Source organism: Prionailurus viverrinus, unplaced genomic scaffold (genome assembly GCF_022837055.1).
Source record: "Prionailurus viverrinus isolate Anna unplaced genomic scaffold, UM_Priviv_1.0 scaffold_60, whole genome shotgun sequence".
NCBI classification, from domain to species: domain Eukaryota; kingdom Metazoa; phylum Chordata; class Mammalia; order Carnivora; family Felidae; genus Prionailurus; species Prionailurus viverrinus.
Window position 1 is genome coordinate 904,381 of NW_025927622.1, and position 16,628 is coordinate 921,008.

A 16,628-nucleotide genomic window follows, 5' to 3' on the forward strand; every position below is an offset into this window, starting at 1 on the left:
AGCAGAGGCAGGTGGTTGTCAGGAGTGGGGGGGGGGGGGTGCTCCTGGCATGGCGATGGGGGCTGCTACTGCTCAACACCCCCACGGGGCCCAGAGAACAATCGAGCCCCAATGCCAGCAGTGCTGGGAACTTCAGAGGTTGGGAAATGCTGGATGGGTGACGATGGTGGAGGGGTAGGGATTGAGGCGGGGGTTAGGGTTAGGCTGAGGCCGGGGGTCACGGTCGGCGCTCACACCAGAGCCCTTCAGAGAAGGTCTCTTGCCCAGGAAGCTTCTTTCAGGCGTCTGCACCTGCGACATGAGTTAGGCCACGGATGGCACGGACGGGAGTCTAGCAGTTCTGAGTGATGAGGCGGGGCCAAGTTCAGAGCATGGAGGTGGTTCTGCGAGGAAGGTGGGAGCTGAGGTTGCAGGACTGTGCCCGGGTGTCTGCGACAGGGGCCTGGGTGGACCGAGCTGGCTTTGGGGCTTCTGGGAAGGGAGGGGGTTCGGCGTCCAAGGCTAAGACTGGAGTCCCGGCCCGTCCACACGGGCTATGGGTGCCCAGTATGGTTAGGGTTGGCGTAGGGTTCCGGATCGGGCCGGCGCCGAGGGTCAGGGCTGGGCAGGGGCTCGGGCACTTTCGGCGCCGCCGTCCTCGGTGACGATCTTCTCAGCCAGCGGGACGTCGCGAATCTTGTCGTCGGCAGCGGCGCTCCGGCCCCGCAGCACGTTCGCACCCTGCCTTCCGGCCCCGGTGCCGCCCACAAGTCCCGGCGGGCCCTGCGCTCGCCCCGCGCTGCCGCACTACAACTCCCGGCATGCCGCGGACCCCGGTCGGTGTTTCCCACAAAGCACCGCGCACAGCGCCTGCAGGGCTCCGAACCGCGGACCCGCGGGGGCAGGGGCGCGTGCTGTGGGCACCTGGCTGCTTGCGAGGTCGCGCGAGGAGCTGCGGTGCTCGCCCCCCGCCCCCAGCCCTCTGGGGTGGGCACCGGCCCGACGTCTCGGTCGCGCGGCCGCGGGGCCAGTGTCGGGGAGGCAGCGAGAGGTCCTGAACCCGGGATCTGCGTGCGGAACCCGGGAGGCAGCAGGCGCTCGATAGTTACGCGCGGCATGAGTGCACAGAGGGGCGTCTCTGGGACCGGAGTCCGAGGCCGCGGGGTTCCTGCTGTCTTCCCCGCGGGGCCGGGATCGCGGCTAGGGGCGCTGGGATCCCTCTGCGAGAAGGAGCCCTGTTGCTGGAGGCCGGGGGCTTATCGACGGCCCTGGGACCAAGGTGTTGGGGAACTCGAGCGTGTCATCTAAAGGTTGGAGGATGTTTCCGGAGTCTGGCGAAATGGTGCCAGAGACCAGAGTCAGGCCGAAGGGTGGTTTGTCACGGGGGGCCTGATGTCAAAGTCTGGGAGCAGTTGCTAGGGATGAGGGTCACTCAATTCAACCAGTATTCATTGAATGCTTCCTAGATGCCAAGCATTGTTCTAGGTGCCAGGGTGACAGCAGAAATCAAGGTGGGCAGACCCCTGCCCCAAGGAGCGTTCATTCTAATGGAAGGGGGAGGGGGCAGGAGACACAGGGTAAAAAGCCTAACTCTGTGGCGCATGCTCATTCCTGTGGTGTCGCTATCCCGTCGTGGCTGATCAAACCACCATCAGGACTACCCACATGGCATCAGCCAGCTCACGAAACTCCTGCAAGCTGCACAGTCGTCTCTCACAACTCCAGCCCAACACCGTGCAGTGGGAAGAATGGTATACTGTGTTAGCTAGTGATAAATTCTGTGAGAAGAAACGAGTAAGGTGGAAGAGGGATCGGTAGAGTGGTGAGCTGGGTGGTCAGAGGAAGATGTCTGCAAGGAGGGGTCTGAGCAGAGACTTAGCAAGCATGTATGGGGGAAAGGGTGTACCGGGTGGAAGGTACAGTGAGTGCAAAGGCTCTGAGGCTCGAGCTGCCTGGTGTGTTCTAGAAAAGCAAAGAAGGCAGAGGGCTGCAGCAGAGGGATGGATGGAGCCAGAGAGGAGAGAAAGCACTTGGCCGGGTAGGAGTTTGTAGGCTCCAGGAAAGCCTGCCGGGACCCCTATCCAGCCCTCCAGTCCTCCCAATACAGCCCTTCCTTCCTCTGAACCTCAGTGTTTGCACCTGTAAAATGGAGACTTGGCAGACATGCAGCCGGGCACCCAGCAGAACCCGAGAGCTCTGTCCCACGTGGAGAGCTGCCACTTTCCTGGAGGGAGACCGGAGGGGAGCCTGGCTCCCCTGGTTCACTGTGTTCTTGTCTTGGGAGAACAAGTCTTCTTTGTTAGAGTCCGCTCGGAACAAAGGGGCAGGCAGCCACAGAGGCACGTGAGTCTGAGTCAGGGGGCTGACCTCAGGACAGAGGACAATTGCGAGGGCCCTGGGGGAGTGACAGATCAGGGCAACTGGGGAGCCAGAGCCGCAGCTAACGCTGGATGGGGCGGCCCATGAACACCTGGCCTGCTGCCACCCGTGTGCCAGGGACAGAGAACAGCAGGCCAGTCACTGACCCAGCCTCCTGGCGGTGCAGCCCCACTTTCAGCCTCCAGATGATTCCAGAAGGGAATGGTGGGGACTGAGACCCACAGCAGTGGCGATGTCAGTGATAGCCCCCTTCACCCACAAGTCAAAGGTGTTTGCTCTGCCCCTGCTCTGGACTCCTACCGCCTCTTCCTGTGCGCGCGCCCATGTGTGCGTGTGCTAGCATGTTGCGTAGAGGAGTGTGGGGGAGACTGGCGATAAACAACTAAAGAAATAAGACCCCCTCGTCTGGGTTAAGGTCAGATCCGTTCTTGAGGAGATTCAGGTCCAAAGAAGCCTTGGCTTCTTTTCTCTTACACCTGACCTCACCCCTCCTCTGCCCAGGGCCCTTCAGGGCTCCCACCTCCCTCACATGGGTAAAAGCCCATGTCCACCACCTGCCCCCTCACCCCGTCCTCCTCCCTTCCCTCCCTCTCCTCCTCTCCTCCTTGCTCTGCTGGTCCAGCCACAAGAGCTTCCTCGCTCTTCAACACAAAGGCCCAGCGATTCCCCAGGGCCTTGGCACAGGCTGTGCCCTCCGCCTGGAATGTTGGGAACGGCATTATCTGCAGTAGCCTCAAGGGGAAACCTCCTAGAAGCTCATCAGATAAAGTGTGCCGTCTTCATGCAACGGGATATTACACCCAGTAATGAGAGTGAATGGTCTACAGTCGAACCCAGCAAGAGGATGAATCGTACACACTAGGTCCAGGGAAAGAGGGCTCACGGGAACGCAGTGCACTACCATTTATGTAAAGCAAAAAAAGGGGGGGACAATATAGCCCTGCTTTTGAAGTCACCATGGTGGTTACAGGGTAGAGGGGAGGACAGGAGTGCAAGGGGGCATGGTGGGGCTTCTGGAGGGCAGGAAGCATCCTGTCCAGGGATGTCAGTGCTGGCTGTGTGGGCGGGCCTGATCTGCGGGGACAGATGCTGGTTGCAGCCCTCTGCATCAGTCTCCCCTGCAGCATCCCTGGCTCCCACACCCCCAAGTGTCAGGAGCACCCTTCCCGCCCAGTCTTTGCAACAGAAGGTGCCCCTAGACATTCTGCAGTGTCCCCTGGGGGACCGACTGCCACAGGACTAAGGGCTTGGTTCTAAAGCACTCTAAATCTGTGCTGACCACACAGTGGCCACGTGTGGTCACCGAGCATCTGGACCGTGGCTGAGCATCCGGACCCCAAGCTGAGATGTGCTGTGGGCACAAGACACACTAGGTTCTGAAGCCTTAGCAGGAAAGAAGAACGTAAAATGTCTCAAGCACAACTTTTGTATGCTGGAGTGACATTTTGGTTATGCTGAGTTAAATAAAATGTATCGTTAAAATGATCTTGTTTCTTTTTCTGACATGGCTGCTAGAAAATTCAAAATTGCACATGTGGTTTGCATTCTGTTTCTTGTGGGCTGTGTTGTTGCACCTGCACAGAGGCTGGTATGTAGTAGGTGCCCAATAAATGCAGCCTGTGCCCTCACGGCCAAACAAAGGCAAGGTTAGAAGCTTGGATTTGTTGATGGCACGGTGGGAGCCTGGGGAATGTTTTGTGACCAGGACACAGGTACGGGGTGACTTTTTGACTTCAAAAGACCATTTTGTTCTTGTGCAGAAGGCGGGTAGCAGGGGAAGAAGGGACGCGAGGGGATTTGGGGGCAGTGATACGTGATTGAAGAAGGATCTGATGGATTCAGGAAGAGATGGGCTGAGAGAGGGAAGAAGAACCCGGGCCCTGGGTGGGACACCTGCTCCCGTTACTGTTATAAACGACATAAGCTCCATCCTGCATGTTGCGCAGACTTTTTCCTTTGGGGCTTTGAGAAACTAAGCAGCCACGCTTGGAGGCCACCTGGCCAGAAGCCAGCTGGAGGTGGGCCCCCCAGTCCCACAGCCACAGATCCTGCAGCAACCCCGGGGAGCTGGGACGTGGGCCCCTCCCCGGGGGAGCCTCCGGATGAGCCCTCAGCCCTGGCCAACAGCAGCACTGCAGCCTGAGCAGAGGACCCAACTCTGTCTATGGACTGTCTTCAGAAGCTGTGAGGTAAGAAATGTGGGTGTTTTTGAGCCACTGTGTTGTGGGGGGGGGGGGGATTTGTTATGTGGCCCAGAGAGCCAACAGCCTGGACCCGCGTAGCTGGCTGTCCACCGGAGAGTCCACACCTCACAGTTCCCAAACTGAGCTCTAGACCTTCTCCTAACCTGCCCCTCCCCTGCGTGTTCCCTCCTAGTAACAGGGAGCGTCCCCAACACCTCCGGTCCCCTCACCCCTACCTCAAATGTGCCACAAACCCTGTTGCTTGTAGTTTTAAAATAGATCCAGGACCCACCTGCTTCTCACCTCCTCCTCCACCACCGCCCACCAAGCCCCCCACCTCCCCACGCCCGTCCGGGACCAGCCCCCTCCCCTGAGCCCCGCTCACGGTCTGTTTCCCCGCGGCCGCCAGAGGGCGCCGGTGAGCACCGGCTCGAGCAGGTGCCAGCTCTGCCCGCGGCCCTCGGGGGCTCCGCGGTGCCTCCCCAGGGACCCTGCACGGCCCGCTCCCTCTCTCCCCATCGCTCGTTCGGTTCCACTCACCACGGGCCTCCTCGCTGCTCCTGCCAGACGCCCGGTGCACTCGAGGCTCAGACCCTTTGTACCCGCTGTGCCTCTGCCTGCTGTGTCTTCTCCCCAGACCGCCCCCTCCACCCCCAACCTCCTTCAAGTCTCTGCGTGAATGTCACCTTCTCAGTGACCACTTCATGTCAGACTGGAAACTCTCCACACCTCCAACCTCTCCTTACCCTTGGTTTTCTTTTTCTTTCTTCCTGTCTTTCTTTCTTTCCTTCCTTCTTTCTTTCTTTCTTTCTTTCCTTCTTTCTTTCTTCCTTCCTTCCTTCCTTCCTTCCTTCCTTCCTTCCTTCCTTCCTTCTTTTCTTTCTTTCTTTCCATGTTTATTTATTTTGGAGAGAGACAAAGACAGAGCTTGAGTGGGGGAGGGGCAGAGAGAGAGGGAGACACAGGATCCGAAGCAGCTCCAGGCTCTGAGCTGTCAGCACAGAGCCGGACGCGGGGCTTGAACTCACGGACCGTGAGATCACGACCTGAGCCCAAGTGGGCCGCCTAACCGGCGGAGCCCCCCCGGGGCGCCCCAGCCTTGGTTTTGCTCCACGGCACTGCTTTGCCTTCTAAAGCAGTGTAACTCACTTGTTTGCTTCTTTCAACAAAAGGGTGAGGAAGGGAGTTTGTGTGTTTTGTGCACACGTCTTTTCCCAGCACCTGAACAGCGCCTGCACGCGGTGGGCACACAGATGGGTAAAGGTCGGGTTAACCCTTATGCGCTCAGACCCTGCAGCCTCCTCCGAGGCACTGAGGCCCGCGGCCTTACGCGGCCTTACGCGGCCCCACGCGGCGCCGTGTTGCCAGGGCAGAGCCCCGTGCCCCATCCCAGTCCGGGCTTCCTTGTTTCAGTTTGCTGATCTGCTCTTTTCTGCCAGTGAATACATTGGATTAAAAACGTGGCTCATGTGCATGGGCTTAGAATTAATTAGCTTCTCATTCACATGCTGTTACCTGGCAGTTGTGCGGGTTCTGAGCTGAAAGTGAGAGCTGGAGGAGCCGAGTGGTCATGGATCGAGGCCGGCTGGGGTGCCTAAGCTCAGTCTGGTGATGTTGCTGGAACTTGAGGCCCCCAAAACCTCCCTTTCAGGCTCAGGCAATCATTCCAGTCTGTTCCCCACCCCACACTCGCTCTTGGCTCCTTCCTATGTCACAGTGGGGAAACTAAGGCAGCTGGGGCTGAGTCCCAGCTAGCACCTGGATGAAGGACTGTCCTCCGGCCGGCACGCTGGTTCTTTCTCTGCCTGGCCTAGGGTCCTTGAGGCTGACCCCAGCGGCCGTATCCTGCACTTCTGGCCAGCTTGGGTCAATCAGAGACTCTGCCAGGAGGGAGAGGAGGAGGTAGGGGTGTCTATCTCCCATCTCCATCCTCAGTGCCCAGTTCTGGTCACAGCTCTGGAGTTTGTGCTGCTTCTGGAAGGAAGCAATGGCTTGTGTACTTTGGGGGCCCACAGGTTACTGAGGATGGGACTGGTTATGGGCTGATTTGTTGGCCGAGTCTCCCCAGGTGAAGGGAGCCCAGGTAAGCACCCTGAGGTGGGAACTGGCTTGAGTGGCTTTAAGGACTGGGAGGTTGCTACTGTGGCCAGAGGAGAGGGGGCGAGGGCAGAGGGGGCAAGACTGGGCCCCGTGGGGCCTCGAGTGCCAGGGAGGGCTGGCAGTGGACCCCCAGCACTCCCAGAAGGCTGAGCTGGGGTTGCAGTCTGGGAGAAGACCTGGACCCTCGAGCTAAAATCTGAGTCAGAGAGCCCTGGATTCAACTCCTGGCTCTGCTGATGTTACTCAGGGACCTGAACTCTGAGCCTCAGTTTCCCCACCTGTAACCACAGGTGAGGTTTTAGCAGCTGCATTTCCGTCAGTGAGATGCTGAGATAATTAAACAACACGAGGCACATGAAGTGCCTGAGCACATGGGAATTTTCTGGTGGCTTCACACAGACCATGCTATCCCTTTAATGTGTGGGGTCTGTAGTAATGCCTCTCTTCCATTTTTTAAAATAGTTTATTTATTTTGAGAGAGAGCACGTGTGGGTGCACACGTATGCGGGGGTGGGGGAGGGGCAGAGAGAGAGGGAGACACAGAGTCTGAGGCAGGCTCCAGGCTCTGAGCTGTCAGCGCAGATCCCGACACGGGGCTCGAATCCACAAACCGCGAGATCATGACCTGAGTCGAAGTCTGACACTCAACCGACTGAGCGCCCAGGCGCCCCTGTTTTCTAGCACATTTGACGCCTTCTTATATACTATGTGCTTATTTATATTACTCTGTGTTTATATATACTATGTGCTTTGTCCTCTCCTGAGAACACTACCTTCTTGTCTGTGTATTCCTGTTGTATCCCCACCAACCCAAACAGAACCTGTATGCAGTAGGTGCTCAATAGGTGCTTATTGGATGAAGGCAAGAAGGAAGGAGGAATGCAGGCAGGCTTCTTGGCCTAAAGTTGCAACCCCCAGAGTGGTAAACTCACTGTACGACCTTGGGCTGCGTCTCAGTTTCCCCAGCTGTAGAAATGGGGCCACACCGCCCATGACCTCACCAGTCCCTTCTGCTACATGGCTGTAGGTGTTGTGTTTGTGGCTCTGGCTCCCTGGAGCCTTCTCTGGCCCCGGCTGCCCAGCTTGGCGGCTCCCCGGGGACCTGCTCTGCTGACACCGGATTCTTCCCTGGACCATCCAGCCACCGGGCCGACACTTGATCCTGGCCTCACTTCCAGGCCAACGTCCGCCGACCAGCCTGCTAGGGCCGGGGCCCCAAGACTCTGTGCTGCGGGACAAGGGACTGTCTGTGCCGTCCCCAGGGGGGGGTGTGGTGAGGCTGGGGCTCTGCCGACACCAGCACAGGCTGCAAGGACTGAGGACAGTACCTGACCTGCGGCCCGGAGCCGCTGCAGCTGAGGAGAAAACACCAGGCGCAGGACCTGCCCGGCCCCTGTGCCTCGTGCAGCCACCTCCCCTGCTCACCATGGGGACCCTTGGCTGCAACCCTGCTCCACGGCTGACCACTGAGTGCCAGAGTGTTCAGACCGGCTTGAGGAAGTCCTGTGGGACGGCCACCTCGGAGAACGGTACGCACCAACTGTGGGGGAGGGAGGCCATGGTGGTGGGATCTCGTCCTCTATTCTCCCCAGCTGTGCTGGGGCTTCTAGAATATTCTGGGAGCCACCTGGAGGGGGGAGGCTCTGATGACTCCCTGCTCCTCCCCAAACCTCAGTTTTCCTCCCAGCGGAATGGGTGTGAACATAGCATTTCTGTTGGCTCTTGTGCAGCCCTCCACCCGGCAAGGACTGAGCATTTTATGGGCCAGGCACCCTTGCAGGGGCTGATGCTACAGCAGTGACAGAGCAGCAAAGGTCTGTGGGGGAGACACACACAAGGCAAAACCAATAAGCAGAATTTGTAGCATATTAGTGATAAGTGCCTTCGACAGCGTAAAGCGGCAAGGAGAGAACGGGCGGGTGTGGAGGCTTGAGACCTGGACACTCTGCAGGGGCCACGGGCACTCTGGTTCTGACGCTGTGCATTCTCAGTGAGGGTCGAGGCCCCTGCCTCATTTATCTGTGTGTAGCAAGACAGCAGGAGTTAAGCTCCGTGGCCCTGACATTCTTGCTGAGGACACCAAGCACTGCAGTTGTGGTGGGGTGTCTCTGTTGGGGCCTCAGTTTCCCCAACGTGACAGTGTACCTCTGTCTGGGCCTCAGTTTCCCCACGTGACAGTGTATCTCTGTGTCTGGGCCTCAGTTTCCCCACGTGACAGTGTATCCCCATGTCTGGGCCTCAGTTTCCCCACGTGACAGTGTATCTCTGTGTCTGGCCCTCAGTTTCCCCACGTGACAGTGTATCCCCGTGTCTGGGCCTCAGTTTCCCCAATGTGATAGTGTATCTCTGTGTCTGGGCCTCAGTTTCCCCAACGTGACAGTGTATCCCTGTGTCTGGGCCTCAGTTTCCCCTACGTGAGAGTGTATCCCTGTGTCTGGGCCTCAGTTTCCCCAATGTGACAGTGTATCTCTGTGTCTGGGCCTCAGTTTCCCCAACGTGACAGTGTATCTCTGTGTCTGGGCCTCAGTTTCCCCACGTGACAGTGTATCCCCGTGTCTGGGCCTCAGTTTCCCCAATGTGACAGTGTATCCCTGTGTCTGGGCCTCAGTTTCCCCACGTGACAGTGTATCTCTGTGTCTGGGCCTCAGTTTCCCCTACGTGAGAGTGTATCCCCGTGTCTGGGCCTCAGTTTCCCCAATGTGACAGTGTATCTCCGTGTCTGGGCCTCAGTTTCCCCACGTGACAGTGTATCTCCGTGTCTGGGCCTCAGTTTCCCCTACGTGAGAGTGTATCCCCATGTCTGGGCCTCAGTTTCCCCACGTGACAGTGTATCTCCGTGTCTGGGCCTCAGTTTCCCCTACGTGAGAGTGTATCCCCGTGTCTGGGCCTCAGTTTCCCCAACGTGACAATGTATCCCTGTGTCTGGGCCTCAGTTTCCCCACGTGACAGTGTATCTCTGTGTCTGGGCCTCAGTTTCCCCTACGTGAGAGTCTATCCCCGTGTCTGGGCCTCAGTTTCCCCAATGTGACAGTGTATCTCTGTCTGGGCCTCAGTTTCCCCACGTGACAGTGTATCTCTGTGTCTGGGCCTCAGTTTCCCCAACGTGACAGTGTATCTCTGTGTCTGGGCCTCAGTTTCCCCAACGTGACAGTGTATCCCCATGTCTGGGCCTCAGTTTCCCCAACATGACAGTGTATCCCCGTGTCTGGGCCTCAGTTTCCCCAACGTGACAGTGTATCTCCGTGTCTGGGCCTCAGTTTCCCCAATGTGACAGTGTATCTCTGTGTCTGGGCCTCAGTTTCCCCATGTGACAGTGTATCTCCGTGTCTGGGCCACAGTTTCCCCTACGTGACAGTGTATCTCCGTGTCTGGGCCTCAGTTTCCCCTACGTGAGAGTGTATCCCCGTGTCTGGGCCTCAGTTTCCCCAACGTGACAGTGTATCCCTGTGTCTGGGCCTCAGTTTCCCCACGTGACAGTGTATCTCTGTGTCTGGGCCTCAGTTTCCCCTACGTGAGAGTGTATCCCCGTGTCTGGGCCTCAGTTTCCCCAATGTGACAGTGTATCTCTGTCTGGGCCTCAGTTTCCCCAATGTGACAGCGTCTCTCTGTCTGGGCCTGCAGCCCCTCCTACCTTTGACTCAGATGTGACTCACAATGCCCCTCCCTCACTTTTCCCCCTCCAGTGGGGGCAGCTCCCCCACCTCCACGTGCCACGGAGGGTGGTTGGGAGCCCAGGCGGGGGCTCAGGGGCTGGGCCCCGGGTTCTCCCCCAAGTCTCAGGGTGTCCGGCCCCAGGCCCTCACCTGAGGGCTTCGGTCGCAGGCTCCGGACCGGGCCTGTATGTCCTGCCGTCCACCGTGGGCTACGTCAAGCACGACTGCACCAGGGTGGTCAGTCCCGCCTACTCACTCTTCCGGAGGCCCAGCCCAGGTAAGGCCAGCAGGGGGTGCGGGTGGGGGCGGGGGCCTCCCAAGCCCCCTGTGTCCCCTCAGGCCCCCCCGAGGGAGGCAGGCAGCTTGCTGGGGGAGCCTGGAGAAGCTGCGTCCTGGTAGGCAGAAGACAGCAGGGCGTGGTGCTTAGGGCCCGAGTGTGTCTTTGGGCCGCTGCAGACCCCTGGACTTCGGACCAGCGTCCTAACCGCTCTGTGCCCTCGTCTCCTTCTCTGTGAGGAGTGGTGCCACGCTCCTCACAGAGCTGTCCTCGGGGTTAAACAAACATCCGTCACGAGTAGCTCCCACAGTCTGCGGATCTGCACAGTGCTCAGTAGAAGTGGGTGCGGAGGGGTTTCTCTGTCGGCAAGACGAGGCCCCTCACAGGCAGCTGTGGAGAGGACAGGGTGACAATTCCTGCTGTTGGGCAGGCAGCGGGCGGTGGGGCTGGCCCCGTCAGCGGGGTCCTCGCCTCCGCGTGGTGCACCCTTCTCCCGGCTGGACTGACGGCGTCAGGATGTGAGTGAACGTCACGGGCATCGATGCTGTTAATGTGGGTGGCCCTGGCCCCAGCACGCCGTCCACGCCTATTGGCAGTGTCACCGTCACGTTCTAGCAAGACTGTGCCCTTCATATGAATGCCCACAAATTCCATCACCCCATTTTCTAGAGCTGCTCTGAGGTCCCAAGTGCACCTGGGTGGGGAGGGCCCTGAATGAGGACTTTGATTCACCTAGACGAAGGCACGTGGGGAGGGGGCGGCTGACATCTTCAGAATCAGCAAAAACCCCAAACCAAACTGAAACCCAACTCAGGCAACTCCAAGGGGTCCCCAGGAAGGCAAAGAAGGGAATGAGCATCACATCTATCACCAGAAGGGTTAAGAACTTGGCCTGTGGCCCGGGGCGACCTGGGTTCCCAGGTTCTGTCCTTGTCACAGGACACACTCTGGGGCAGAGGGACAGATTGGGGAGTTGAGGGTGAGTGGTGGCCAGTGTAGACTTTGCTAATGCCCAGGGAAGACTTCTTGGAGGAGGAGGCCTACGGTCTGGGCTTGCAGAAGGAGGAGTTCCATGGAGCCTCAGGAGACAAGAGGCCCAGGAAGGACAGCCCAGGCAGAGGCCTTGATGAGGGGAGGGACGCCCTTCCTTTGTCAGCAAAGGTGCTCCCTGCGTGTGTGTGCCGCATGCACACAGAGCCGCTAGCCAGTGAGTGTATGTCCCACACGCCACACACCGATGCGCGTGCATTTATGCCCGAATGGCTTGGAAGCGGCAGTGACAGCACTGGCCCCAGTGACTGGCCCCAGCAGGGAAGTGCCCTGTGCCAGGCTGCCCTCCATGGACCCTCTCAGCTTTCAATCTCCTCACTCACCCCGCCAGTGGGGAAACAGAGGCAGAGACAGGGAGATGGCCTGCCCACAGACAAAGCTCACGGAGGCCCTGCTGAGACCCCCGAGGTCCGACTCAAGGCCCCCTTAGGCATGCCCCATGACAAGCCCAAGCATGCAAAGGGCCCTCCTCAGAGCCTAGTTACTCTTACTGTGGCACAGTCCTGACCCACCCACCAGCTGGTTTCCTAGTCTGCGGCAGAAGAGAGGTCGAGGGGGGCACAGCTGTGATCACAAGGGCACTGATGTGCTCGTCAGACGAAGTCAAAGCAGGTACCCGGGGCCCCCAGGTCAGTGGTCTAAGGTCCCTGCTCTCCAAGATGGGGCTGGGGGTGGGGCCGACCAGGGGCACTGAGCGGGGTCGGTGGGGCCATCAGAGGTGCCATTAGGACCGGGGGCTCCTCTCCCCAGTGTCTCCACAGGACGTCAGCCCTGGGCCAGTCTACTCTTTGGACCCAAAAGTCACCCGGTTTGGCCGAAGCTGCACCCCTGCTTACTCCATGCAGGGCCGGGGCAAGTCTCGGGGTGAGTATCTGATCAATGCTTCCCCACAAGGACCCCACCCATTCAGGCTCCCACCTCTGTCCTCTCCTCCTCCCATCATCAGGCTCTTAGAATTTCGGTGTCTTTGGAATGACAAATCAAGGGACTCCAAGGAGGGGCTGGGGGCCCCGAGAACCGGAATGAGGAAGTGGGCCAGGGTGACAGTGACCCTGTGTACATATGGTGCCAAGAGGGCATCTGGGGCTCATCCGTGACATCAGGGGATGACAGGGCACAGTGGGGACTGTGGCAAATGTGGCAATTCCCTCCACAGACTCCAAAAAACTCACTTCCACCTTAAGTGCCGAATTTAATAACCTGATTCCAGTCTCCCATCCACCCTTTCCTCTTTTGACCTGTCACCCATTTGCTCATCTACTCACTGATCAATCAGTTCATCTATCCATCCATTCACCCATCTATCTACTCACCAACCTATCCATGAACCCACTGCTCATCATCCAGTCCATCTGTTGATCCACTGATCCATCCATCCATCCAACTGTCCATCCATCCATCCACCCACCCAGCCACCTTTCCATCCATCCATCCATCCATCGATCCATCCATCCATCCAATTATCCTTCCGTCTGTCCATCCATCCATTCACCCACCAGCCACCCACCCTTCCTTCCATCCATCTGTCCATCCACCCATCCACCCATCCTTCCATCCATCCATCCACCCACCCAGCCACCTTTCTATCCATCCATCCATCCATCCATCCATCCATCCATCCTTCCATCCATCCATCCAATTATCCTTCCATCTGTCCATCCATCCATTCACCCACCAGCCACCCACCCTTCCTTCCATCCATCCATCCATCCGTCCATCCGTCCATCCATTCATCCAACCATCCTTCCATCCATCCATCCATCCATCCATCCATCCACCCAACCATCCTTCCATCCATCCGTCCATCCACCCATCCAACCATCCTTCCATCCATCCATCCATCCATCCACCCACCCACCCAGCCACCTTTCTATCCATCCATCCATCCATCCATCCATCCATCCATCCATCCACCCACCCACCCAGCCACCTTTCTATCCATCCATCCATCCATCCATCCATCCATCCATCCAATTATCCTTCCATCTGTCCATCCATCCATTCACCCACCAGCCACCCACCCTTCCTTCCATCCATCCATCCATCCGTCCATCTGTCCATCCACCCATCCATTCATCCAACCATCCATCCATCCATCCACCCACCCACCCTTCCTTCCATACATCCATCCACCCACCCTTCCTTCCATCCATCCAACCATCCTTCCATCTATCCATTCACCCACCAGACAGCCACCCTTCCTTCCATCCATCTGTCTGTTCATCTGTCCATCCATCCATCCAACCATCCTTCCATCCGTCCATCCACCCACCCACCCTTCCTTCCATCCATCCATCCACCCACCCTTCCTTCCATCCATCCGTCCATCCACCCACCCATCCATCCATCCATCCATCCAACCATCCTTCCATCCATCCATCCACCCACCCACCCACCAGACAGCCACCTTTCCTTCCATCCATTCATCCATCCATCCATCCTTCTGTCCGTCTGTCCATCCATCCATCCAACCATGAGTCCATCCATCCATCCATCCATCCATCCATCCGTCCATCCATCCATTCACCCACCAGCCACTCACCCTTCCTTCCATCCAACCATCCATCCACCCATCTGTCCATCCTTCCATCCATCCACTGATCCATCCACCATGATCTTTCCATTCACAATCCATCAACCCATTTATCATCCACCCAATCATCCATCCATCTAGCCACCCACAAGTCAGCTCTTAATCCCTCTATCTGTATATCCATGGATCCATTCATCTACTCATCCACTCCCCATTCAATCACTCACCTCCCATCCTTCTACTCACTCATCCAAACATGTATTAAGCTGAGGAGTTGCCCTTGCTTTTTATGAGACCCCAGTCTGGTGATGGAGTTAGGCCTACATGGAGACCATCCCACCTCACTGTGCCCATGTCTGGAGGGGAAGACCCTGGAGGGCCCTTGGAAGGGCTGTGAGGGCCTGCCTAGGAGGAGGGAGTGGGGAAGGCTGCAGGGAGGAGGGGGCTGTGGGGCTGTCTGGAAGGGTGAGGAGCAGCCCCTGGGGGGTGGGAATGGGAAAACGGAAGGTATGCGGGGCAGAGGGTTGAGCATGGGCAAAGGCCTGGAGGCTTGAAAGACAACAGGTAGTGTGTGTGTGTGTGGGGGGGGGGTCTGGGAAGCAGCAGAGACACCTTGGGGCTGCCTGACAAGTGCTGTGAGCTCCAGGATGTGTAGGGGCAGTGGGAGGCCATGCAAGGTCTTTGAGCTGGTGAGGACTCCAATCAACCCTCCTGCCCCATTCTCACAGGTCTGGAGGTGACACCAGGCCCAGGGGCCTACAGCCCAGAGAAGGTGGCCCCTGTGCACCAGCGGACACCCCCAGCTTTCACCCTGGGCTCCCGCCTGCGCCCACAGCTCCAGGACACCTCCACCCCTGCTCCTAACACCTATACCCTGCCCTCCCTCTGGGGTTCCCAGATATTCATTAAGCCCAGCAGCCCCAGCTACACAGTGGTGGGCCGCACGCCCCCCGCCCGTCCCCCTCAGGACCCTGCTGAGATCCCAGGCCCGGGCCAGTACGAGAGCCCCGACCCGAACACCTACCGTCAGCGCCAGCCCGCCTTCACCATGTTGGGCCGGCCCCGTGCCCCCCGGCCCCCAGAGGAGACTCCTGGCCCTGGCACCCACAGCCCTGAGCAGGTCACCATGACCAAAGCCCGGGCGCCAGCGTTCACCATGGGCATCCGCCACTCCAAACGCGCTCCCACCATGGTTGTGGACACCATGCCCTGACACCTTTGGGGTTAGGATTCCCGGCTGCCCCGGGACCAACCCAGTTTACCTGTGTTGTCACACGGGGTGTGGGCAGGCCCCTCCTGGGCCTGGCTGTGGAGAAGACACATCTTGCCTTCCTTTTTTTGAACTCTGAGGTCCTTCTAGGTCCCCTGCTTCCTTTGGTCCCTGGGGGCTGTGACCCCGTGGCTCCGTGCAGGGCGAGCTTCCTTCCAGTGCCCCAGTTTCTTCCTCCCGGTCACAGCAGGTTAAGTCAGGCCACGCAGAGAAAGGGACAACTGCAGCCCTGCCCAGCGGCCAGCGGAGCTTTGTGTCCTAGAGCTCAGTGTCCACCCTGCTAGGGCCTGGGTCCCTGGCACAGTTCACGTTTCTGCTAAACTTGGGCTCTTCTCTGCTTCTCGTGGATGCACAGCCAGCTGCCTGCCCCTGGTCCCAGCCCCCAAATCAGGCTGGAAGCAGCCTGATCCCTCTCTCTCTAGCTGCTTGCCAATAAATCTCTGTGGCACCAGAGCTGTCAGAATCACACATATGAGCTCATTTAACCCACTGTCCATGTCAAAGCAAAGAGACTTAACTGTGCCCTTGAGATCCAGACCCCCAATTCTAAAGCCCCCGGGGCCTGGATGGAACCACAGGAGGGATCCAGGGCTGGGTAAGGCCAGAGGCAGACCCGGGCTTTGAATGGGGGAAGTCAGGGAGGCTTCTTGGAAAAGAGGACATTGAAGCTGGGTTTTGAAAGATGTATAGGAGTTTAATATATTCTAATATCCATCATCAGTAGGTGCCTACCGTGTTTCAGATATTGATGAAGATCGTCTAAGCTTCACAGCAATCGGGCGGCAGGTGATGTTCACTGAGAGAAAATGGGGCTTTGGAGAGATTGGACACTTGCCTGAGGACACACTATGAGCCCTCGTGTCCCCCTAATGCCAGGATCCGAATCCTGGCCATTGGGCTCTGTTCCTGCCATTCTTTGCTAGTGACAGGAAGGACACACAGGGGTGGTGTCATGTGACTGAGCCTCCTGTGTGAAAGCCCAGGCCTTATAAATCCTTGACCCAGGAAGACCCTAACCCAGGAGCCTGGGAGGGACAGACTGCCACCATGTCTCCCCAAGGAGGGGGCCCCAGGGCTGCACCTCAGGCTTGACACAGAAGGGTCCTGACATGCATGACCTCTGCTCTGTCCCTTTCTCCCAGTCCAGGGATGCCAATCTTGAACACACACCCCTTTAACTGACTAGGTGGACACACACCAGGAC

The 16,628-nt window shown here is 58.3% G+C and overlaps 1 protein-coding gene across 1 annotated transcript; it reads left to right on the forward strand.

Annotated features, from left to right (window-relative positions):
* The first annotated feature begins 10,396 nt into the window (after window positions 1-10,396).
* Window positions 10,397-15,890, forward strand: ODF3L2 (outer dense fiber of sperm tails 3 like 2). The gene is made up of 3 exons (XM_047848336.1): window positions 10,397-10,571; window positions 12,383-12,485; window positions 14,883-15,890. The coding sequence occupies exons 1-3, from the start codon at window positions 10,482-10,484 to the stop codon at window positions 15,365-15,367; spliced, it is 678 nt and encodes a 225-aa protein (XP_047704292.1). The 5' UTR covers window positions 10,397-10,481; the 3' UTR covers window positions 15,368-15,890.
* The last annotated feature ends 738 nt before the right edge of the window (window positions 15,891-16,628 follow it).